At 36.7% G+C, this 25019-nt stretch overlaps 3 protein-coding genes across 4 annotated transcripts in view; 2 read left to right on the forward strand and 1 right to left on the reverse strand.

Annotated features, from left to right (window-relative positions):
- Window positions 1–98: 98 nt before the first annotated feature.
- LOC128209769 (retinol dehydrogenase 11-like) lies at window positions 99–8542 on the forward strand. Its single transcript, XM_052913970.1, has 7 exons — window positions 99–226; window positions 2761–2901; window positions 3660–3851; window positions 4064–4222; window positions 5953–6072; window positions 6565–6781; window positions 7770–8542. Exons 1-7 carry the CDS (start codon window positions 124–126, stop codon window positions 7867–7869), a joined length of 1032 nt encoding a protein of 343 aa, XP_052769930.1. The 5' UTR covers window positions 99–123; the 3' UTR covers window positions 7870–8542.
- A 1771-nt stretch (window positions 8543–10313) lies between these two features.
- Window positions 10314–20547, forward strand: LOC128209770 (retinol dehydrogenase 12-like). Its single transcript, XM_052913971.1, has 7 exons — window positions 10314–10587; window positions 14857–14997; window positions 15245–15436; window positions 16722–16880; window positions 17697–17816; window positions 18468–18684; window positions 20034–20547. The coding sequence occupies exons 1-7, from the start codon at window positions 10497–10499 to the stop codon at window positions 20131–20133; spliced, it is 1020 nt and encodes a 339-aa protein (XP_052769931.1). The 5' UTR covers window positions 10314–10496; the 3' UTR covers window positions 20134–20547.
- Window positions 20548–23408: 2861 nt separating this feature from the next.
- LOC128208899 (tyrosyl-DNA phosphodiesterase 1-like) overlaps window positions 23409–25019 on the reverse strand; it is a 31622-nt gene continuing 30011 nt past the window's right edge. For both annotated transcript variants that reach the window (XM_052912590.1, XM_052912592.1), the window contains exon 16: window positions 23409–24282. In XM_052912590.1, coding sequence (XP_052768550.1) covers window positions 24203–24282 — 80 coding nt within the window. In that variant the 3' untranslated portion in view covers window positions 23409–24202. The remainder of the gene's footprint in view (window positions 24283–25019) is intronic.

The raw sequence follows: 25019 nt of genomic DNA on the forward strand, positions 1-25019 counted from the left end.
TTATTGAATACGATAAGAATAATATGTATTTTTTAATTTCATAATTACTATTTACGTTGGTGACAATTATCTGCTTGACACTGGATCTAAAACGAAAGTAGAACTAGTGTGTCCCTGACCTACATGTACATGTCATTTAACACTGAAAGTACAATTATGGAAGAATCGTGTATTTCCAAGTTTTTCGCGGATAATTGTGGGTTTTTGACATACGGGGTAATAGGAGGTATATATACATTTTATTATTATTATTTTGTTATGTGGCAATATATGTTATGTTTTATCTGGGACTACTTTAATTCATGTACATGTAGTGTAGGTACAAGTATCCCGGGATCTGGGATACATTTCACAGTACATGTAACTCAGTTTTGTCAGACGAGCTATCTGGTCATAATGACATAGATAGCATCTTTGGGTTTTAGAACTGAAATGCATGTGTCAAATATTAAATTTTATTATCTAGTACAAACTTAAATTTATAATAAAAAAGTGTATACATCTGGCAGTTTGTTATTGGTCTCAGATCAAACCTTTGTTACACAATACTGTGTACTGTATAGATGCCATGGAAAAGGTTCGTGTTCTAAATAATAGATGTATTAACTTAATTCATCTTCAAGCCCCTGTGATATATTTTTTTAACCTTATTTTCATTCCATCTTATTTCCCGTGTTAGAGTTCATGTAAAGTAATTGTTATATAGTTTCATGCAATATTATATCAAATGTGTGTGATATTGCAGATCTGATTAACATCATTTATATACCAGGTAATATTATTAAATTAATTTCAGTCATCGAAATGTCTCCAAGGCACAAGTGTGTTTCACATCATGGTATATAAAATCCATCAATTTTGAGCTGACCCGGAAGCAGGACATGCGTGCTTGTGCTTGTTTCGACCACTGCCATTTATTGTTTTACATTAAATAACCCTTCGTCGTCCCCACCCCGCCCGCGAGTTGGGCAAAACATTTACAGGGACACAACCCACCCTAACCCTTTCTCGTTCACCAGAGTAATGATGCTATGCGTACCAAGATAAGATTTATCATTATCAAAACTCTGATTAATGCGAATGCCCTAACCAAACCCTAGATAAAATTTAAGCCATTTCAGTTTAAATATGATGGGTTAAATATGCATCCTTTTTTATCAAATTAAGCCACAACCAATAAATGTCGAATCCCTGATCAATATGTAATAAATACAACATGTATATCAGTGGTATATCGGGCAATTATCTGCAGTAAAGATTGTTTTCAATTTTTAACTGTAATTTTAAGCGCCCCAGTAGTTTTACAATCATGTACATTGGGATATACGGACAGGTATCATAGGATCTGGGACATGTGCGTCACATTTAAATCAGGGAAAAGAACTAATTAAAGATACTTTTATGTCTATTAAAACATCGGTGTGTTCCAAAGCATGCATCTTTAATATTGTAGGAAGGAATTGGCAAATATTTCCAAAGATACGCCTATAAGGTAATTTCACGAACCTCCTTGCAAATTAATAACTGCTAAATAATAGGATGTGTAACACTTAACTATGACCATATGCTAATTTTATTTATTTTTGGAAAATATTGTTTTCATTTTATATATTTCCCCATTAAGTTAGCACAAAGACGAGCCGCTGTATAAAAATGATTGAATGTAACATATATCGTGCATACAGCAGCAGATGGCCATGTCTGTAAACCTTTACAGTGGCGTGGAAAGTTAAAGGGACTAGACACCAGATGGTCCCAAAATCGGCAAAAATGGTATTTCCTCAATACAAACCTAGACTTATTAAAACGAGCTGTATGCGGCCGATAAAACAACACTTTACATGATAAAAAGACTATTTTGTCGCTGTCTCGGCAAAGTTTACTTAAAATAGCTGGTATTTACGTGATAGACACACCCAGTAAAATTCAAATAGGAAAAATATGTAAAAACTACGGAAGTTAATGTGTCGTTAGTTTGACAATTTTCTTTTTTTTTCTTGCAATGATATCATGGGTGTCTAGTCCCTTTAAAAGTTTACAAAGTGCTTTCGCAGGAGGTATAACTATGTTTGTCCCTCTTCGTCATTATCTGTGCAAGGGCTATGTTGTCCGTAGTCGTCGTTATCAGCGCCACGGATGACTTTGTTCGGCGTTATCGGCGTCACGGGTCACTTTGTCCTTCGTCGGCGTTATCGGCGTCACGAGCGACTTTGTCCGTCGTCGGCGTTATCGGCGTCACGAGCGACTTTGCTCGTCGTCGGCGTTATCGGCGTCACGGGTCACTTTGTCCGTCGTCGTCGTTATCGGCGTCACGAGCGACTTTGTTCGTCGTGGGCGTTATCGGCGTCACGAGCGACTTTGCTCGTCGTCGGCGTTATCGGCGTCACGGTACACTTTGTCCGTCGTCGGCGTTATCGGCGTCACGGGCTACTTTGTCCGTCTCGGCGTTATCGGCGTCACGAGCGACTTTGCTCGTCGTCGGCGTTATCGGCGTGACGGGTCACTTTGTCCTTCGTAGGCATTATCGGCATCACGGGTCACTTTGTCCGTCATCGGCGTTATCGGCGTCGCTGGTCACTTTGTCCGTCGTCGGCGTTATCGGCGTCACGGGCTACTTTGTCCGTCGTCGGCTTTATCGGCGTCACGGTACACTTTGTCCCACCATCCGACAGCATATGGACAGCGCTAAATACCGCAGCATATTAAAACTTGCAGGCAAAACTGTCTGTAATCAACGACTAATTTAATGTTGTTTTCCAGTATGTGCGTTTCTCACCATCCGACAGTATATGCAGGGCCCAAAATGCCGCAGCACATTGAAACTGGCAGGCAAAACTGTCCTTATAACAGGAGCGAATACCGGCATTGGGAAAGAAACCGCAAAAGATCTGGCCAAGAGAGGTAGTGTAACTTAGATGTTCACCAGTATTTATTAAAAAAAAAAAAAATAAGGATTTATCGCATTTGTTCGTGGGTTCATAATTATTCATCACGATAAGAAATACATGTGGTATAATATTTTGCAGCTGGGTTTTTTTTTATTAAAGAATGGCTCTCGACATCATATATATTATGCTTGTATAAAGAAAAGCCGAGGATTGTAACGTCGTTAACCATTGACATTGGTATTTTCGGTATGCAAGAAAAAGTATTACGTGTATGCTGGACGGATGAAAAAAAACGAACCTCGGGCACGCTGCGTGGCCAGTAACTCGGCAAGTCTCGTTCCTGGCTTCCGCACTTGCTCTCTATAGTCGGATTTTTCCATCGGCCCCGCATACATGGGAAATATATTTATATTATAATTTATTATGTAGGGTTAAACATACTCCCTATGATTATGATAGACAACAGAGTATAGGCAACAGATAGTTTTGATATATAACACGTGTAATATCTTTTAGTGAGTGATGTCATAAATATCGTTGAATATGCGCGCTATTAGGTGACGTTTTAGATATAGAGCGTTGCATATAACCACATTAGTATTTATGATAAAAATAAAAGATCATATTCGGCATGGCCATTCATTACGAAATCTATCCAACTCGATGGCATTTTGATAGACTTGGCAAGAATCGTTTTTTATAAATTTAAGAAATATTTGTTAAATGAATATCATACTGCATGTCCACTCATATAATATCCACTTTTTGTAGGAGCTCGAGTCCTTTTAGCATGTAGAGATCTGACGCGAGCACAGAAAGCTGCCAGTGATATCATCAACAGCACGGGAAACACGAACGTCGTGGTATACAAGTTGGACCTTTCCTCCCTCAAGTCCGTCCGAGAATGTGCCGAAGAGGTGAAGAAAAATGAGCAGAGACTTGACATTCTGATCAACAACGCAGGTAGATCTATGGAAATGAATGACGTTTTATAAGCTATTCGTTCTTATAGACACAATTCGTGCAAAAGAAAGCCGCATAATACAAGCTGAACTAAAGACGTTTTACTACACACTCCTTCAAACTTCAAATAACTATACTAGTTAAACATCTATATTGACATTAATTAGTAAGGTACTTACTAGAATCAGTTCGTTATGAACGTTTTTTTCCAGGTGTGATGTGGACCCCACAGTGGAAGACGGAGGATGGGTTTGACATGCAGATGGGGACGAACCACCTCGGACATTTCCTTCTCACTAACTTACTGCTCGATCTGGTGAAAAAGTCAGCGCCAAGTCGCATTGTTACTGTCTCATCTCTTGGTCATAGACGTATGTTCATTGTATATAAATTCTAACTTTACATAGGTCAAAACCCGTTGGCAGATATCGCTTGGTTCGATTTCCTCGTTGGCTCCTTCGTTGTATATAAATTCTAACTTTACATACGGTCAAAACCCGTTGGCAGATATCGCTTGGTTCGATTTCCTCGTTGGCTCCTTCATTGTATATAAATTCTAACTTTACATACGGTCAAAACCCGTTGGCAGATATCGCTTGGTTCGATTTCCTCGTTGGCTCCTTCATTGTATATAACTTCTAACTTTACATACGGTCAAAACCCGTTGGCACGATATCGCTTGGTTCGATTTCCTCGTTGGCTCCTTCATTGTATATAAATTCTAACTTTACATAGGTCAAAACCCGTTGGCACGATATCGCTTGGTTCGATTTCCTCGTTGGCTCCTTCATTGTATATAAATTCTAACTTTACATAGGTCAAAACCCGTTGGCACGATATCGCTTGGTTCGATTTCCTCGTTGGCTCCTTCATTGTATATAAATTCTAACTTTACATAGGTCAAAACCCGTTGGCACGATATCGCTTGGTTCGATTTCCTCGTTGGCTCCTTCATTGTATATAAATTCTAACTTTACATACGGTCAAAACCCGTTGGCACGATATCGCTTGGTTCGATTTCCTCGTTGGCTCCTTCATTGTATATAAATTCTAACTTTACATAGGTCAAAACCCGTTGGCACGATATCGCTTGGTTCGATTTCCTCGTTCGCTCCTTCATTGTATATAAATTCTAACTTTACATAGGTCAAAACCCGTTGGCACGATATCGCTTGGTTCGATTTCCTCGTTGGCTCCTTCATTGTATATAAATTCTAACTTTACATACGGTCAAAACCCGTTGGCACGATATCGCTTGGTTCGATTTCCTCGTTGGCTCCTTCATTGTATATAAATTCTAACTTTACATACGGTCAAAACCCGTTGGCACGATATCGCTTGGTTCGATTTCCTCGTTGGCTCCTTCATTGTATATAAATTTTAACTTTACATACGGTCAAAACCCGTTGGCACGATATCGCTTGGTTTGATTTCCTCGTTGGCTCCTTCATTGTATATAAATTTTAACTTTACATACGGTCAAAACCCGTTGGCACGATATCGCTTGGTTTGATTTCCTCGTTGGCTCCTTCATTGTATATAAATTTTAACTTTACATACGGCCAAAACCCGTTGGCACGATATCGCTTGGTTCGATTTCCTCGTTGGCTCCACCTTAATGTAAAGGACCGTTTTTCCCTCTATGGTAGCATTCTCGCTCTGCTCGATATTTGCGAGGCTCGAAGTATTTTTGCCGGTCCATGAGATATCAAGCCAACAGGTTTAGACTATAACTAAGTATGTGTTGAGAAGCACTGATTTTGAACAAAGAACGTGTATACATACGCGTTTAAGGGTGTTTTGGAGCTCGTTATACAAATTGTCTATCATGACACGATCAGAAAAATCTCTATAGATTTGACTGGTAGCGAGAACACAATAGTTTGACTAAAATTGCAATACAGCTGTAAAACTAATTTTAAGAACATTTGTTGTATAATAGGTTCTATGCATTTTACTGAACATTTCTGAATCATAAATTACAGGACTCATTTCCATTTTTAAGTCAAGTATGTGTTCCTTTCAGACAATTTTGTCTATGAAGGACAACAACGAATTCTGTCTGTTTTGTGCATGTAATCCCTTGTATTTTACTTTTCAGGCGCCAACTTAAATCTTGAGGATATCAATTGTGCGAAGTCATTCAGCACCGTGACAGCGTACGCTAACAGCAAACTGGCCAACATCCTCTTCACAAGAGAACTTGCCAAACGACTTGAAGGTATTCTATTTAAGCAGCAAACGTCTTACCGGCAGTGTCTGATGAAAATGACAGTTATTTACCACAGAAACAAATATTCAATATAAATTTTGATCGGGTATTCACTGGAAGAACGTACGTATTTCGTTGTAAATAAACATCTTATCCAAATATTGTATAGAATATATATATATATATATATATATATATATACATTGTAATTTATCCTATATACTAATATAGTATTTATTTTTTATTTGAATTTTATCATTTCTAAAATGAAATTTCTCTTTGGTAAAACTGTTAGTAATATACTATATTGCTAAGGTGAAAATATGTTGTTTTAGCAGAAGCCTTGCCTATAAAGGAACATATACATGAAGTCGTCACATTGGTATATGAAGTAGAGAAGTAGAGTTGCTTAAAGAAACTATTATATAAAGTCACGCTACTATTTGTTTTTATTGCAAATGGTGGTAACGCAAGAATGTATCTTGAAACTTCCCATTGAAGGTACCAACGTCACTGCTGTCAGCTTACATCCCGGCGCTATTGCATCGGAGCTTGGGCGCCATATTGAAGATAGAAACCTGGTATCTCGACTTCTAGCAAAGGTCTTGTACTACCCATTCCTGAAGCATCTGATAAAAACACCCACAGCAGGGGCACAGACGACACTCTACTGCGCTCTTGATCCAGACGTAGAAAACCATCCAGGAAAATATTTCAGGTACATGCAATGCAGAAAAATGAAAAATGAGATAACTTTTTCAAACAAGTTAGTCTAGACCTTTATGGGGTTGCGTTTAGGGCCAATGGGGTCAAGGTCCAGGTTACTGATAATAAAAATAGGAAAACGGTTGAAACTGAATAACTTTAGTTAGGGTTGACGTATTTTGACTAAACTTGTTATTTAGGAAGTGGTTGTGCAGACCTTTCATGGAATTACGCTTTGGGGCATTGGGTTTAAGGTCAGACCAAACAAAATGGTTTGGTTAGGGTTTTGTCCTTTTAAATAGAGGTAGGATAGGTAGGCTTTTTATTTTTATTTTTTATTTGGCTTTATATAAGAACGTTAGTGCCTTCATTGGAGAATGGTGTAAAAGTAATATTCAGTATAAAACTTCAAACTGCATATTTAAAACTCACACTTAAAAAAATATAGATTCAAGAGATTGTGTTGGGGGTCCCTAGGGCCAAGGTCACTGTTACTAAAACTCGAAAAATGGCTAGAACTGCATAACTTAGTTACAGTTGACATATCTTGACTAAACTTGGTATTAAGAAGAGTTTATGGAGACTTTTCATGGGTCTGCGTTTGTGATCCTGCTTCAAAAAATGGACCCGAATAACTTTAGTTAGGGTTGACATATCTAAACTTAGTTTTTAGGAAGTGTTTATGGAGGCCTTCCCTGGGATTGCGTTTAGGGCCCCTGTGGTCAAGGCCACTGTACTAAAATAGAAAAACGACTGAAACTGAATATCACAGAGAAGGCTGAAGTTCATCTGTCAATCGGTGAAAACCTGGTTTCGTCACATTGCGGTGTTTCTTGTTATGAAATAATCAACAAAAAGACATAATGCTTTTGTTCACTTTACATCTTTAGAATGTCTGGCGTAGCTATTTCTCAAAGTTTGTCCAATGATTACCTGCTTTGCTTCTTATTATAGGACACAATACATCGGAATAGTTTAAACATTTTATTTTATTTCTACAGTGACTGTGCTGTCAAAGAGCCAACAAAAGCTGGACAAGATGACGTCATGGCCTCCAAACTGTGGGCACTCTCAGAAAAACTCACGGGCCTTAAGAAGTAAATGTGCTCCAGTTTTTGAAACAGTATTGAAGCAAGCCTATTCCATTGAAGGGAAAATATACACTGATACAAATGTGTGAAAACAAGGACAATCAAATATCAATGTACTTATTGGAGCATGCATCTGTTCCAAACCATTTCTGTACATTTCATTTACACACAACTATGCAATTTGTTATGAATTCATGCTGCTAATAGACATGTAGATAGTATACAGTGTATTTAGTTTGGGTGTACAATTAAAAAAATAGGTTTCCAATTAATGCATTACATATGAACTGTAGTGTTACACAGGAACTGCTAACCCTTACCATAATTGAACGTAAACTGCATACTTAAATCAGGAATATTTACCTTGTAAAGCTCAGGCAGCAATTTCTCAAAACATCTTAAGTCCCTGCTAACAGTATTAAGCTAAGCTAGCTATTTTTTTGTTTTTCAATAATTTGTGTTAATATTTACTTTTTTAAGAGTTTTTATATTTTTATACTTTAGATAGGAATTATCTGTATGATAATCACTATAAACCATTTTTAATTTATAAAAATTCAATTTAAGTATGTATTTCAGCTAATTTACTTGGGGCTTGATGGCTTAGAATGTATTACATTTGTATTGTATGCCTTTGTAGGGTCTTTATAAAAGTATTTATATGGAATATGGTGTTATAAAATATATATATATAAATATAAACTCACATGCGCCCAGGCCGGGAAGTCTAGGTGAGAACTAGTTCGCTAATTACTGCGCCAACTGGACAACCAAAACGTTATTTCAATGTATGTTGGATGAACATTCGTATTAAAAACAACACACATCAATAATCATGAAACTAGAAATGCTGTTTTAGAAGCCTGGTGATTGGGTGCACCTTGAAGACATGTTGTCTAAGATCAACATCGGAAGGTTATTACGGGGAAATCAAAGGGTGCTGTAAAAGTAGAAGAAAGTTGCACATTTAATTAAATTCCATCCAGTAAGGCCAAAGTTATAGTTAGGATCGACTGCTGTTGAAGAAAACCAAAGTACGAGAGGAGAAAACAATCGGTCCAAGAGTTATTATTGTTGCTCAGTGAACACTAACATTGTCATATATGGATGTCCACAGTTTATCAACTGAGTTTTCTTAAAATAAGTACTAAGGGAATAACTTCACGACAATATGACTAAGACTTATAATTCTTTAAGGGTCTCGTCCATGAATTATAGGGTAATCGATATATTAAATTGTGCGTGAATTATGAACAAAACGCTTGTTTCAAGAACAGAACATCAACTTCGACCGTTAATGTCAATACTTATTTGAAAATGTGCCGAAAATGCTTTATTTGCTGAAAAGCGTGATATAACGCTCTTTCCGAAATTTATATCTTTAAGACTTGTATAAACACCATTAAATCTGCGAGCGAGTCCCTTTTACTTATGCCGCGCACAGAAAAATGCCTTAATTGCCGAAAATCGTAATATGCCAGGTGACGCTATTGCCCGTTGGATTATAACACAACCTAAAAAATATGTGAGCAAGTCTCGTTGAGGTGCGCACAGCTTCACATTGCCATCTACCAACATTTTTTTAAATCCGTCTTGCGCTTTCTGAAGTATGCTTTAGTTTTAGAAATATATTGAAAATAATGTGCCTGTGGGAACATTGATAACAAATGTGTCTTTCCCTTCGTCGAATGGCCAGCCTCCCTTCTTCTTCCAATGGAACTTCATGACCTCTCAGAGGCTGTATTCTCGAAGTTTGTTTCTGTACAAGTACTGTTCAAAACAACTTCAGTGAAACCGTTGAACGTGTAATAACGTGTATATAATACCGATGTCTTCATGCATTGCTAGTTATTTTAAAGCCGGTTGTATAAAATAACTAGCCATGAAGGCATCGGCGTAATCGTGGGGCCGTTCAATAACCTGAGCTGCTAATGCGCTCCAGATTTTTGTCGTCCTCCTGAAGAAAATATAGACTGAGTATGAGTATTGCTGAATGTGTCTTAAAAAAATATGTGAGATACAAAATCAGAGCTCATGCCCACGAACTTGATGGACAGCATTTAACTTGATATCATCTGGGTATTGCATTCATATCATGATGATGGTTCAATATCCTGTATATGAGAATTAGCTTTTGTACGTAAGAAATAAAAGCATTCTTAGCATATTCATTCGTTGCCATAAAACCATGTTGTTTTAAATTTTTAAGTAAATCTAAGTTTTTTCTCATATATAACTCGATCGTACGTGAAGTCCTATATAGCAGTATAAGCCACTGTTGAATCGAAACCGAAAGTAGAACTTTAGTTACACACAGGTACCTGTTGTTTATCTTATTATATATATATGAACCCAAAATGGTTTAAATCAACATTTAAGAGACAAACAATGATTCAGAGGCCTATGTGATTACAGTATAACTTGACAGGTACAGAAATGTCTGTGGTGCATTTTCGAAAGAAACGTAAGACCTTCTTTACAAAATATATATTATAAATATATGAACTTTGGCTTCCAGTTGACCATCATCAATCGTAACCACTCGGTCATCTCCGGTAAGTTCGGAAGATTACGGAACACTCTCCGAGTTCGCCGGATTTGACCGAGAATTAATGTCTTGACCTACATGTATTGAATATGTCAACTGAAAGTACAATGGAGGAATCTTCGCGTATTTCCAAGTTATTAGCGGATAATTGTACAGTCTTGACGTATGGAGTCATAGGAGGTAAGGTTTTACATATACTTATATTCTATGTATGCATTTTTTCATGGATTATTGGATATATAATACCAAAGTGACTTGGAGGGAATGTGCTGAATTTTGACCTCTACAAAATTTAGTGACATTTTACCTAAAATAAACCTAATATATATATTTTTTTCTTCAGATTCATCAAAGGGGTCACTCATACCAACTATCTAGCATAAATAACTATGAATTACGGCACTTTCACAAAGTCAGAAAATCTCGATTTGTCTATTTAGAAAAAAATATATTTTAGGTTTATTTTAGGTAAAATGTCACTAAATTTTGTAGAGGTCAAAATTTAGCACATTCCCTCCAAGTCACTGTGTATAATACAGCTAGCACGTGCATGCTTGCAGAGTGCAGGTATGAGTTTTATTATCTGTTTAGATGTCACAGGATCTGGGATAGTGACAATGTTTTGGTCAATCTGGACTATATCTTAATGCAACTGTTGTAAAAAAAAAAGTTTTCTTCCTTATTTACATTTTGGTCACAACATCAAATTATGTAAGGAGTACAAAACCTTTAAACACATCATTTTACATGATACGAATAGCTTTTTGAGCTCGAATAGCTTTTTGAGCTCGTCCTACTGTACACATGTGAATTTATGTTAAGTGTTTAATGCATGGAACAAAGATTGAAATAAAGTGTTTGTGATCATGACAAGTCGGAAGTGTTCATTGCACACCTTAAACTGTTAAAATATATGTAAAACATTTTTTTTTCATAATAAAAGTTTGACCGGGAGTTTGTTTCCATCCTGTTACCGGGTCAACGCTTGTTATATATAATTGTAATTATTTTTCATATCTCCTTGCGATTTCCTTAAACTGATGCAAACATTTGTTCTTCTTATTTTCAACAGAATGACATACATTCGATTAATTTTGATTATCACCTGTAGGATTTATCAGGAAAATCAGTCGCCAAGAAAGCGGTCAGGAAAAGTGGTCCGGTGGCCAAGAAAGGGGTGGGCACACCTTTATGTTCCGTCCTGCAATGGGGTACGAAATGGAACAAGATTTGAAAAGAATCTTCTTCTTTCGGATGTCATATTTTACATGCTATATTATTTTCCCTCTTTAAAGGCCTGGTTTAAGCCTTCTTGAAGCCCCCCCCCCCCTTAAATCCGTGTATAGTACACAACTTACATTCAATATTATTTTCCCCCTTTAACCACATAGAGGGCAGTTTTCACTTGCGGATTTAAAGGGGGGCGAACCCGACACGCGCCCCCTCTAGAATCGTCAAGGTTTGCTTTTAATTTTAATATGGGAGAAAAAAGTAATACGCTAAAAATGAAACATTTCTCACTACAAATTGTTAAAATTTCTTATGTGAGTAACCTCAAACCCCATGCTAATAGTTTATGCCATATTTTAAAAGTTTGCTCTATGAGTTACTCCCCCTCTAACGTCAATTGCTGGATCAGACCCTGGTTTTAATGAATGAAAAATTTACGAAGAATCTTCCGTCCTGTTTCTCCTGATAAAATAGTCAAATGCATAATATTTTATTTAGTACCTGTTATGAAGTAAGCATTCACCTTGATACATGACTACAATTTATGGTTGTATACTATTACAAGATATCGACCCTGTTACTGGACAGTTATTCTGTCATTTAAATTTATTTCCTTACACGCACAATAAATATGTATCCCAACTTAAAAATGTATTGCAAAAAAGTTGACTGCGAAGAAATGTATTTATATATGGCATTTTCATCTCGACCACTGTCATGTAAACGGGGTCTCCCATATGGTCAGTCGCTGTCATGTAAACGGGGTATCCCATATGGTCAGTCCCTGTCATGTGAACGGGGCATCCCATATGGTCAGTCGCTGTCATGTAAACGGGGTATCCCATATGGTCAGTCCCTGTCATGTAAACGGGGTATCCCATATGGTCAGTCGCTGTCATACAAACGGGGTATCCCATATGGTCAGTCGCTGTCGTGTAAACGGGATATCCCATATGGTCAGTCCCTGTCATGTAAACGGGGTCAGTCCCTGCCCAATGCTTTCTTGTCATTGTTAAAGGTACTTTTTATTCCATCTTCAATGTAAAATGTAAACGTGAATACATGTGAACAAATGAAATAAACATGACTATGTATAATATTAGCATGTAGAGATTTTTAGAAGGTATTAATAGATATCTCATGTTTTTATATCAAAATGAAAAAAAAAAACATCTGAAAATTGTAACTTCGAACGCATATGTGTAATAAAAATAGCATTTTTTCGGCTATGATGAGTATATCTGTCATTTTTCCTTGGTGTTCAGAATTTACACCCATCAAGAGAGAGCAGCCATTTTGGGACGCGTACAAATCCATGCGTGGCCACCCTGCAGTAGCCCCCATTTCATCGAACAAACGTCCAACGGAGCATGGCCGGGGGCGTCCTGAAGCCCGTATTTCTGTTTAAGGTCAAACGTCGTCAGTATTTTTCCTGTCATCGCCATTACGTCAGGGTCATTGGCAAGGGCTGCAATACATTGTCCAGCAAATTCTGGAGTTTCGCCTTTTTGCAACATTTCTAACCATTTCTTCCTACCTTGGAACCCTTCTGGAACATCATTATCGGCCGCGTCGTCTCCATATTTATTTAGAAGGGTTTCCGTGCTGACGGCACCGGCCATAGACTAACAAAAGCGACGTTTTTGTTAAATAGTTCAAAGCCCCAGTCAGCGGCCATGCGATCGCACGCCTCCTTGCCTATTCCATAAGCGGAGTTCAAAATATATCGTAGTCCGCCAACAGAAGAGATATTCACTATCAGTCCTTGTTTTCTTGGAACCATTAGCCGGGAAGCGAGCACAGAACAAATATAATGATTCCGTAGGCCGACGTTGTTGACAGTATCCCACATTGACGTTGGCTGTTCGTAAAAAGGTTTACCTATTGCGTTAAATATCGCATTGACAGCGGAATACGCGTTATTTACAAGAATGTCCAAGTGTCCATCGTTTTCACGTTTAACCGTCTCAAACAACTCCTCGATATCCTTGTCATTGGAGTGATCACACTGTACCGGAATGCACGTGCCGCCACGAGCCTTAATTTCACGTGCAGTGTCACGTAACGAGCCGCCGATACACCAGTCTTTCGGGGGATCCAGCGTTCTTCCGGTAATGAAGACCTTTGCCACCTTTTCCGCAAGCTGAAGGGCGATCCCTTTACCGATTCCACGAGTAGCACCAGTAACAATGCACACCTTGTCGCTAAGTGGAGCCATGTCGGAATTATCAGTTTTTATTGTTTAACGAAATGAATGGTACTGTACAAGAGGTATACATATAAATAAAAAAGGAGTATATTCTGCATTGAATTTAACTGTCGTTATCTCTGAATACATGTACATGTCTTATGTCGAACACCACAAATGCCAAAAAAATGTGTCAACTTACTGATGATCTTGACCTCTTTTAAGCCACTAGTTTCAATGACCTGTCAAGCTGCTGTATTATTTTAGCTAACATGCAGCGAGTTAGTATGGCGTCCATTTTGTTCACTGATAAGCATTCACAAATTAACATAACTATGTCAAGTCAAGTTACATTCATTCATTCATTCATTCATTCATTCATTCATTCATTCATTCATTCATTCATTCATTCATTCATTCATTCATTCATTCATTCATTCATTCATTCATTCATTCATTCATTCATTCATTCATTCATTCATTCATTCATTCATTCATGTAATATCAAATGATAAACATCGCACAGAGGCAAACAAGTGAAATTACATACAGCACATTAATTTGTATCGCTTGTTGGTTAGGGTTAGTAGGGCATTGCTATGGAAAATATCTAATAAAGGTTGATTTGTGAGAACGGACGTCCGTCCGACCGTCCGTCCGAACGTCTGTCTGTCACTTATTTCAGCATTTTTCAGACCCGTATACCAATTTACAACAGTTATCACCAGATGTTACAACAAACAATACACATGCACAACCCCAACCATAATACAAATTGTAACTGTTACATATAATGTTGTATTCCAGTGTGTGCGTTTCTCACCATCAGACAGTATATGCAGGGCCCTAAATGCCGCAGCACATTGAAACTGGCAGGCAAAACTGTAATCAACGACTAATATAATGTTGTTTTCCAGTGTGTGCGGTTCCCACCATCAGACAGTAAATACAGTGCCCAAAATACCGCAGCACATTGAAACTTGCGGGCAAAACTGTCTGTAATCAACGACTAATATAATGTTGTTTTCCAGTATGTGCGTTTCTCAGCGTCCGACAGTATATGCAGGGCCCAAAATGCCGCAGCACATTGAAACTGGCAGGCAAAACTGTCCTTATAACAGGAGCGAATACCGGCATTGGGAAAGAAACCGCGAAAGATCTGGCTAAGAGAGGTATGCTAATTGTAACTTGGTCAACGTTTGTCCGGAACAGAACTCAGAAACTGCTTGAACGAATCGTTTGAAAGTTGAATTGATTTATTTCGCCTGTTTCGAGTAAGCATTTATGACGTCATTGGTGATATAAGCATTCAGTATATACAAGTGTTCTTAAATAATTTGGAGGTAAGGTTTATTAGTATAAAGTTGTATAACTTGTCGCCCAATTTTTCTCATACTTAAAACTTTGCTGTATTTGTAGGAGCTAGAGTGATTTTAGCATGCAGAGATCTGACGCGAGCACAGAAAGCTGCCAGTGATATCACCAACAGCACGGGAAACTCGAACGTCGTGGTATACAAGTTGGACCTTTCCTCCCTCAAGTCCGTCCGAGAATGTGCTGAAGAGGTGAAGAAAAATGAGCAGAGGCTTGACATTCTGATAAACAATGCAGGTACATCTATTGAAATTAATCACCATGTTCAAACAAAACACACAGCTATTTGGGAGTTGGGAGTTTTTATTACTCCCAGTAACTATACATGTATAGGTCTTACTCCAATTCACGCAAGAGAAAACTACACGGGATATACGAGAATATTAATTACATTTTTAACATCTCCTTTCATAACTATTGTATTTCATCACGTTTTATTTAAAAAGTCTGTATTTTCATATCCTTGGAGTCAGGAAAAACTTGAACCATAACTAAAAAGCGTTAAAGATTTGAAACGAAAAACTTATACATGCTCATAATGTCAAGTATTAAATACTGCACCCAAAGCATAAGCTACTGGATTTATACGTATCAATCCATTAAAGGCTCAGTTTAATCCTTCTATAAGTGAGTGCCCCCCCCCCCCCCTAAAAATAAAATAACAACAACAAAAAAACGTGTATTCTACACAACCTCTGTGTATTGATCTTAATCTAATTGCCTAAATGTCTTCTCCGATCTGAATATCCTGCTGTGCAGTTGTGGAGGTTTTATTATAGAAATGGACCTTAAATGGCTCTGAGCCAATAAACAAATAAACAGGAAATTGGCCCCTACTGTAACATCAGTGCAATTAGCAGGAGATGCACAGCAGGGGATTGTCATACCGAACATTCCTTAAACTAGGCCTTTAAGTGCAAGTGTGTAATTTCAATCACGAGGGTAGTTAGTGAACTGTTTTGTCCCATATTGTCAAGGGCAGCATTCAATAAATAACGTGGTTATAAGTAAATAGCAGTGAACTGTATCGGCACTAAAATGGTTGCATGCTTAAGACTCTCTACTTATAGCATGACCGATATTGTAGTTTATGTATAGACGAAAACAAAGAAAAGATTTTACAACATATTGCAATGAACCAAGTCAAGTCCCACAACTCTGTCAACAACATTTCTCGAGTTATGGCTCATCACTCAATAAAATGGCGTTGGTTTCTGTAGGGACTGAACTAGACTAAACACAATTACTATGGTTTTGTAAAAGCTTGTTGGTTATGTTAAGGATAACCCCCAACCAGCGGCTTTGTTGAAAGCTGTACTAGTATAGTGAGAGTGGCCTAGTGGTATAAATATCCGACCTTCACCCGTTCAAGCCCTAGCACATTTTGTGGGCCACTCATTCAGGAACTACTGATTTATACATCATACATGTGTATGATTCTTGTTAGCTTTAAATGTCTTGATAATTGAGCTTAAGGATACAAGTTTACACTGAAAACAGTGCAGTTCACCAACTTTTCCAGGTGTAATGTGGACCCCACAATGCCAGACCGAGGATGGGTTTGACATGCAGATGGGGACGAACCACCTGGGACATTTTCTCTTCACGAATTCACTGCTCGACCTGGTGAAAAAGTCTGCCCCAAGTCGCATTGTAACAGTTGCATCCCGTGCACATGAAAGTATGAATGGATATAATTTAGAATGTGTATACATACAATTTCAGAATCAAAAATCAAAGACAATGTACATGCGTATGTTTAATCTATTAAAGCTTGTTATAAAGATTTTCTGTTATTCGGAACTCCTCTGCCATTTTCTATCGAAAGCAACCTCGTATGTATAATGGACTGTTTACAATTTCAGAAATCTGTACACTTTAACTACGCTGCAAGTAGATCGCGTAGTAATTTAAATTAACAGCTAAACTTAATGTCTTGGCTTTTGGTAATCTTAATTATGTTTGCAGTAATACAGTCCACTGACAATAAATTGAAACTAAGATATCCAAATACACGTTAAAACACTACATTCAATTAATAATAATATTCAAAATTTTACGAACCACTTCTACTGATGTACCGGCATACATCCGAGGATGTTTTTGATAGAACATGGCTGAGGAGTTCCGAATGGATTTTTAGTATTCATGCGGGAAAACCTGTGTAGCCAGCCATGCCATGCTGGTTATATTTGAAAGGGACTGGTAAAAATATTGCAAAATATAGTCAAAACTCGTTATGTCGAATTCGTTTGGAACTCGGGAAATACTTCGAGATAACGATAATTCGATATACTGAAATACATAACATGTCTAACCGATACATTCCAAAAATATAGTTTAATATAGCGAGTTTTCGCAGTACGAAAAGTGTGAAAAAGGGTTTAAGGACTGTTAAGTACTTTGTTCATGATGAATTAATTTTAGACTGCAGTTAAACATCAGAGTCAGTCTTTTACCATTGGGCATTGAAACTCTTTTGTATGCTACTTTCCAGGGGCTAACTTTGATATTGAAGACATCAATAGTGAGAGGTCATTCAGCACCATGACAGCGTACTCTAACAGCAAACTGGCCAACATCCTCTTCACAAGAGAACTTGCGAAACGACTTGAAGGTTTGTAAAAGATGTGTGAAGGCCAAGGTAGACAACAATTTTTTTCTCCATTTTAACATATTTATTTGAACGAGACACAACGAAAAACAGATTTTAATGAAATACAGGCCTTCCATAATACAGAATGAAATTGGTTACCAAAAATTCCATTGAAATTTTGTTTTGACTTTTGAGTCACTTTTGCGCGGGAAAACGACTAAACATATGTCCTTTGGAGCAGGTTTGGTGTGTAAAAGCTGCACTCTCACAGATTTACCATTTTTAAAACTTTTTTACTTTTAGTCTGGAAAAGAGCAAATATTTGCGTAAATATCTGCAAACCAGTGATATAAGATTACTGACAAAAATTCAGATCGTAGATTTTCATATTTCCGTTCAAAAATTGATGTTTAATGGCTTAAAGTCAGTCTGTGAGAGTGCAGCTTTAAGGAGGGGAGAAAATATTAAAAGAAAGGAATATTTAGTCAGATACTTATTGAAATCTGTTTGCAATTAAAATGGAAAAGTACCCTGATAAGGTAATTATGTTTTTGTGCTTTTGCATTCTAGGCTTTTCAGAAAAGTCAACAATGTCATGTGGCTATTCCTCAAAACTGATCATTTATTGTTATTGCAAATGGTAGAAATCTCAATTTAAAAATTCAAATCCAGGTACCAACGTAACTGCAGTAAGCTTGCATCCTGGTGTTATTGCAACAGAGCTGACGCGCCATGCCAATGATAAAAACATAGCAACATGGGTTCTCATGACGTTCTTGTTCAACCCATTCCTGCAGCATCTGATTAAAACACCCACAGCCGGGGCACAGACGACACTCTACTGCGCTCTTGATCCAGACGTAGAAAACCATCCAGGAAAATATTTCAGGTACATGCAATACCTTAAGAACCTTAAATACAATAGATTGTATTTTACTATTTCAAAACATATTGAATGATTTTAAGATTTTAGATCATCCATTTTTTAACAAGGTATTCACAAAGTTGGGTAAACTGATTAGTAGAATCTGGAAGTAAGATACTTGTATCATTGGTCCCAGGTAGAATATAGTACATTGTTAATCAGGCAGGCCAGACTGTGGTGTCAATCTGACTGGTATCGAATAATTTTAATTAAGTTTGACATATAGTGACTGAACTTGATAGATTTGAAGTGTTTATGACTTTTTATGGGATTGTGTTTGTGGCCCCTATGGTCAAGGACACTATTCCTTAAAATAGAAAAACGGTTGGTACTTAAGTAAGGGTTGACATATTGTGACCAAACTTGGTAAATATGAAGAGTTTATGGATACCTTTCATTGGATTGTGTTTTAGGGGCCCCTTAGGTCAAGGTTAAGGCCACTGTTTCTTAAAATAGAGAAAATGTTGGTACTAAATCTCACAATGAAGTTCTTCAGTCAATCATTGAAAACCTGGTTTTGTGCCTTACGGTGTTCCTGGCCTACTTGATTGTTCATGGGTTTACTTTACTTGAATCTATTTGACATAAAGTTAATGAAGTGATAAGGTTGTTGATTTTCTCTTGACAGCTTTTATTTTAATTTACTTCACTTTAACCAGACTGTTTCTATCTAAGCTTATTTCATGTATGATCTTTTAACATCAGAACTTTATTGTGTACACGCATATTATTTTGGTATGGAGCCGAGTTTTTGAGTGAGAAACATGTTTGATCAGGTTTGTTTTAGCTAAATTCATTTTATCCGGGTTGTTTTTTTTTTAAATGTTAGCTATTGTCATGGCCCTTGACATTTTTATCATAGGTGGATCTAAGCCAGAACTTGAAACATTGAAATAATCATGAGATTTTAGAGACCGGTTTACTGTTAGAATACACTCATGTAAAGGTCCATAATTTTGGCTTAACTATTTGTTAAGTTATGCCCCTTGATTGAAGAAAATAAGACAGCGCATAGGCTACACTGCACCATATTTATTGCACCACAGCATTGATGTATTACTGATACAATGTATATGTATATCTGATACATTTCTTTGAAACACTTCCTTTGTTGAAACACTGATTGGTTATATTTGTTATGTATATTGGTAAGTGTTGCCGGGGGTGCCCCGATCCCTGGTAGCACATGTGTTTCGGGGAAAATAAAAGGGACCTTATTAAGGTCTCAAAAAGAAAAAGAAAAAAGTCGGCTTATTAACGGGTGCCCAGTTTGCATCTGTTCATAAAAAACTCATTTTGTCTTATTTTTTCAGTGACTGTGCTGTCAAAGAGCCAACAAAAGCTGGACAAGATGACATCATGGCCTCCAAACTATGGACCCTCTCAGAAAAACTCACAGGCCTTAATAAGTAAATGTGCTCCAGTAGTTTTAAACATGATGGAAGCAGGCCTTATATGACTATGCAACTATTTTGATATTTGAACTTGTATGCTGTTTTATGTTATTTCTCTACAGTGACAATAACACACATAAAATGAGAACAGGACATAACTAGACAAGAAGATATGTGTACAGGATTTTTGCTGGATTTTGGTGTACATTTTTCTTATCAGAAAGTTCTCATTTAGTTCTTCACGTATAACAGCAACTACACAGCAATCGCTGAACCTAATGAAAAATAAAATGTACACTAAACATTTATTACACTAAACCCATATGCAAATGCATGAACACATACAAAAAGGACTGATATGAGATCATGTTTTAATGTATACTAACATCATAATTATATGTATAGTTTAGAAAACAAATATTTGAACATCTAATACACTTCTTTTTTATATAAACTTATTTCGCAAAAAATACCACTGACAGTACTGCAACTATGCTTGTGATTGGTCAAATGACATTTTATTGCTGTAAATTGTAAGTGGCGTCTATGAAACAAGCGATGTCATCGAACCTGCCACTAATCGAACTGCAGAATTTATACAGTGTTCAATTATCTTTGAAGTGTTATTTTTTTTAGCATTGTGGGATTATTTCTGTGAAATTGTGCAAATAAGATAAAATCTAGAGAAAATATAACCAAAATTTTATAACATTAAAATTTTAAATGTAGCCAGTAGGTACATATTTTAGTATGTGACCTGTAAATTCTTCAACTACTATTCATTAACCACGCTGATCAGTATTAAAGAATACCTCCAGTATTTTTTCATCATAATGGGCATATTTTAGTATTGTCTTATTATGATTTATATATTATTTCATATTATATGTAACAACCGTACACCCATAGGTCAATACAGCCATCAACGTCACATCATACCCAAAGACCCCTGTTAAGGGTGACACTTGTTAAACCAATAAAATGTGCCTTCTTATTGTACCTCAGTATCTAATAAATCTCAAAGTTTTTTCCCCCCATAGAATTATTTGTAGTGTTGGGGATCGGTTCCAGTTTTACTATCAATAATCGGTTCCACTCAAGTAAACGATTATCAAAAGTTCAATCAATTTCTGATAAAACCTTAATGCAGTTTTATTCTTATACAATTACTTGTAATTATTATCTATGCTTATGTTATATTTATACCCCGACAAACAAAGTTTGAAGGGGGTATATTGGAGTCACCCTGTGGTCGATCGGTTTGTTTGTCGGTCGGTCAGTTGCAATTTACCTTGTCCGGAGCATAACTTAAAAACTACTGGATGGAATTGGATTAAACTTCATACAATTGTAGAGCATAATGAGAGGAAGTGCAGTGTACAATAACCATAATTCTATTTTTGCCTATTACTGAGTTATTGCTCTTTACTTTTTTTTGTCCGGAGTATAACTTGAAAAGTACTGGATGGAATTGATTGGAACTTCATACAATGGTAAAGCACAATGAGAGGAAGTGCAGTGTTCAAGAACCATAACTCTACTTTAGCTGAGTTATTGCCATTTATTTGTTGTTTTTTTTGCTGTCATTTTTTTTTCCAGACATTAACTTGCAAACTACTAGATGGAATTTATTAAAACTTAATACAATGGTAAAGCACAATGAGAAGAAGTGCAGTGCACAAGAACCATAACCTTATTTCAGCTAATTGCAGAGTTACTGCCCTTTGTTACTTTTTTCTTGTCCGAAGCATAACTTGAAAACTATTGGATGGAATTTAATAAAACTTCATACAGTGATAGATCATAATGAGAGGGAGTGCAGTATACAGGAACCACAATTCTATTTAAGCTTATTACAGAGTTACTGCCCTTTGTTACTTTTTCTTGTCCGGAGCATAACTTGAAAACTATTGGATGGAATTTAATAAAACTTCATACAGCGATAGATCATAATGAGAGGAAGTGCAGTGTACAGGAACCGCAATTCTATTTCAGCCAATTACAGAGGTACTGCTCTTTGTTACTTTTTCTAATCCGGAGCAAAACTTGAAAACGATTGGATGGAATTAAATCAAACTTCATACACTGATAGATCATAATGAGAGGAAGTGCAGTGTACAGGAACCGCAATTCTATTTCAGCCAATTACAGAGTTATTGCCCTTTGTTACTTATTTCTTGTCTGGAGCATAACTTGAAAACTACCGGATGGAATGTAATAAAACTTTATACAATGGTACAGCACAATGAGAAGGAGTTCAGTGTACATGAATCATTACACTATTTTAGCAAATTACAGAGTTATTGCCTTTTTCTGTGTTTTTTTTTGTCAAACTTTTATCCGCACAGTAACTTGAAAACTACTAGATGGAGTTTCATAAAACTTCATACAATGATAAATCATAATGAGAGGCGGCGTTCGGGGGTATTAATCACCTTCAGTGATAGCTCTAGTTATGTTTGAAGTTATTAAGTGTTGTTGTTGCTTTCAGCCATATTTTTAAGGATTACAACTGTACAATTTAGAATGTATGATACACTGAAAGGAGAAAGTTAGCGGAAATGAACGGAAAAAAACCAATTGATTGTCGCCAATTTCAGGCCCAACTTATCAATTTTTTATTATAATCGATCACCAGAACTTCACTAATTATTTGTTTCTTTGACCCATATGGACAATGTAACATAAATAGGTATTGTTTTCATTGAGTGCATGGAGTTATTTACTTATTACAGGTTTTCATTGTTTACCATGTTGGTGAATGAGTTTCATCAATTCATTCTATGGGTTTCTAATAACATTTTGGAAATTCATAATGAAGGGGTGATGTTAATTTCGTAAAGCTCCTAATCAGTACTTATTTTAACTGAGTTAAGGTCCCTGGAGGATAAGTACGCTGCAATAACTTTAAACTCTCCTCTGCCCACGGCTGTTTTCACTATGCATATAAGCGGAATATTACTGTGTTGGATTTTGACTTTAAACAAGTTCCTTTCCCTTCTTCACAAACCAGTAACACATTATGATTTGAACGCAATCAAGTTTTAACCCAATTATTTGTACACAACGCTTATAACAATTTCATACACAGTAAGTGTATTGGGATAGTAAGTGGAAAGAGATGCCAACCTTCACTGTATTCAGTTGAGGCTAACATTCACTCACATAGGCTTACACGTGCAATTTGGTTCCCTGCTCACAGTGTATGTGCCATGATATAACGGGGATAGAAAACATAACAGTTTGCTTACTTGAGCGACTGTAAACTTTAACTGGACACATGGCTGATGCTTTATTCTGATGAAACTAATTTACTTCATAGCAACTCTTTTTATTGCATATATCAATAGCCTTGTATATTTGCTATACTGCGCTTAATTAACAAACCAAACCGTTTGAAACATGACAATTATGCTTTCGTTCTACATTATTAAAAACTGGTAAGGATAGGAGATTTTTCAGAAATAATATAATATTTATTTATTGCATAAAGCTCATTTGAAGATGTTATCTAGTTTTAACAAATTCATCACAGAAACAAAACATAGTTCATGATAAATTCTTTAAAAACTTCTTCGGTGCACCAAATGAACAGGTTATCTTGTTTCTGTGTTATTAATGTTTTGTATTTTTCTAGACAGTTTTATAAATACAAGATTATTTCAGCAGAAGTATTGAATGACAATATTGCAGTCAAAATTTCATTGTCCAATTAATGCCCAAAGATAAAAACAGCTCAGAAACCATTTTCAAAATAAGTTTTCAATAAGGTTCATTGCACTATATTTCTTTTATGAAAGTCCGAACATAATGTGCAAGGTTAAAGACGGGCTGAATTTGATCAACGTTTTCACAGCAGGTTAAACGCTTAGAGAACGAGCACCACATATTTCCATTGATGTCTGATCACATCAGATGAATCACTTGGAGAACGGGCACCACACATTTCCATTGGTGTCTGGTCACAGCAGATGAATCACTTAGAGAACGGGCACCAAACATTTCCATTGGTGTCTGGTCACAGCAGATAAATCACTTAGAGAACGGGCACCACTCATTTCCATTAGTGTCTGGTCACAGCAGATGAATCACTTAGAGAACGGGCACCACACATTTCCATTAGTGTCTGGTAAATCCATGTACGGTATATCCCACATCCATGGCCGATCTGGAAATAACACAAGAAATAAACAAATTTAGAGTTCAGACGCTCGTGCCTAATGCCTTCACAAATGGGATTGTCAGACAGATTTACATTTGATTATGTATAATGATCATTCATTGGTTTTATAAAATAAGTTAATTGGAATCTCACGCATGCACACTGGCGTTAGTATAGGGGCATTGGAAAGGCATTTTGCCCTAAACACTAAGAAAATAAGCATTTATATTTTGTCTTTAAAACGAGAAGTTGGGGACGGGCTGTGCCCTGCCTACCGACTTGATCGTTTCGAAAGCAAAAAATAAACACTATTACTTGGTTGACAAGATGGGACCTTTGTAGCTTTGCTAATTATTCCTATGCATTTGGGGCCAATTTGTTAAGAATCCTCAGGGCAGGTTTGTTTCGAAGAGAGATGTTTCTACGATTAGTACTGTACTGTTTTAAATCTAACCTAGGAACATAACTGCTCCTAGAGTAGTTGATGAAACAGCTCCTAAAACTCGAAGCAATGGTTGTATAGTGTGTTTTTTTGCTTGTTAACGACTGAATATCAAATAATCACATCATGACATGATTGTACCTCATGATGTGATTATTTGATATTCAGTAGTTAACAAGACATGTTATGTAAACCAATCAATATCAAATATATCCATTCATGCATTGAAAAGTTGCAATGAAATACATGCCATGCACATTCACTTAAACAAGAAAAAAATAGCATGACAGGTTTTGACATA

This window comes from Mya arenaria, chromosome 11 (genome assembly GCF_026914265.1).
Source record: "Mya arenaria isolate MELC-2E11 chromosome 11, ASM2691426v1".
In the NCBI taxonomy this organism is placed as follows: Eukaryota; Metazoa; Mollusca; class Bivalvia; order Myida; family Myidae; genus Mya; species Mya arenaria.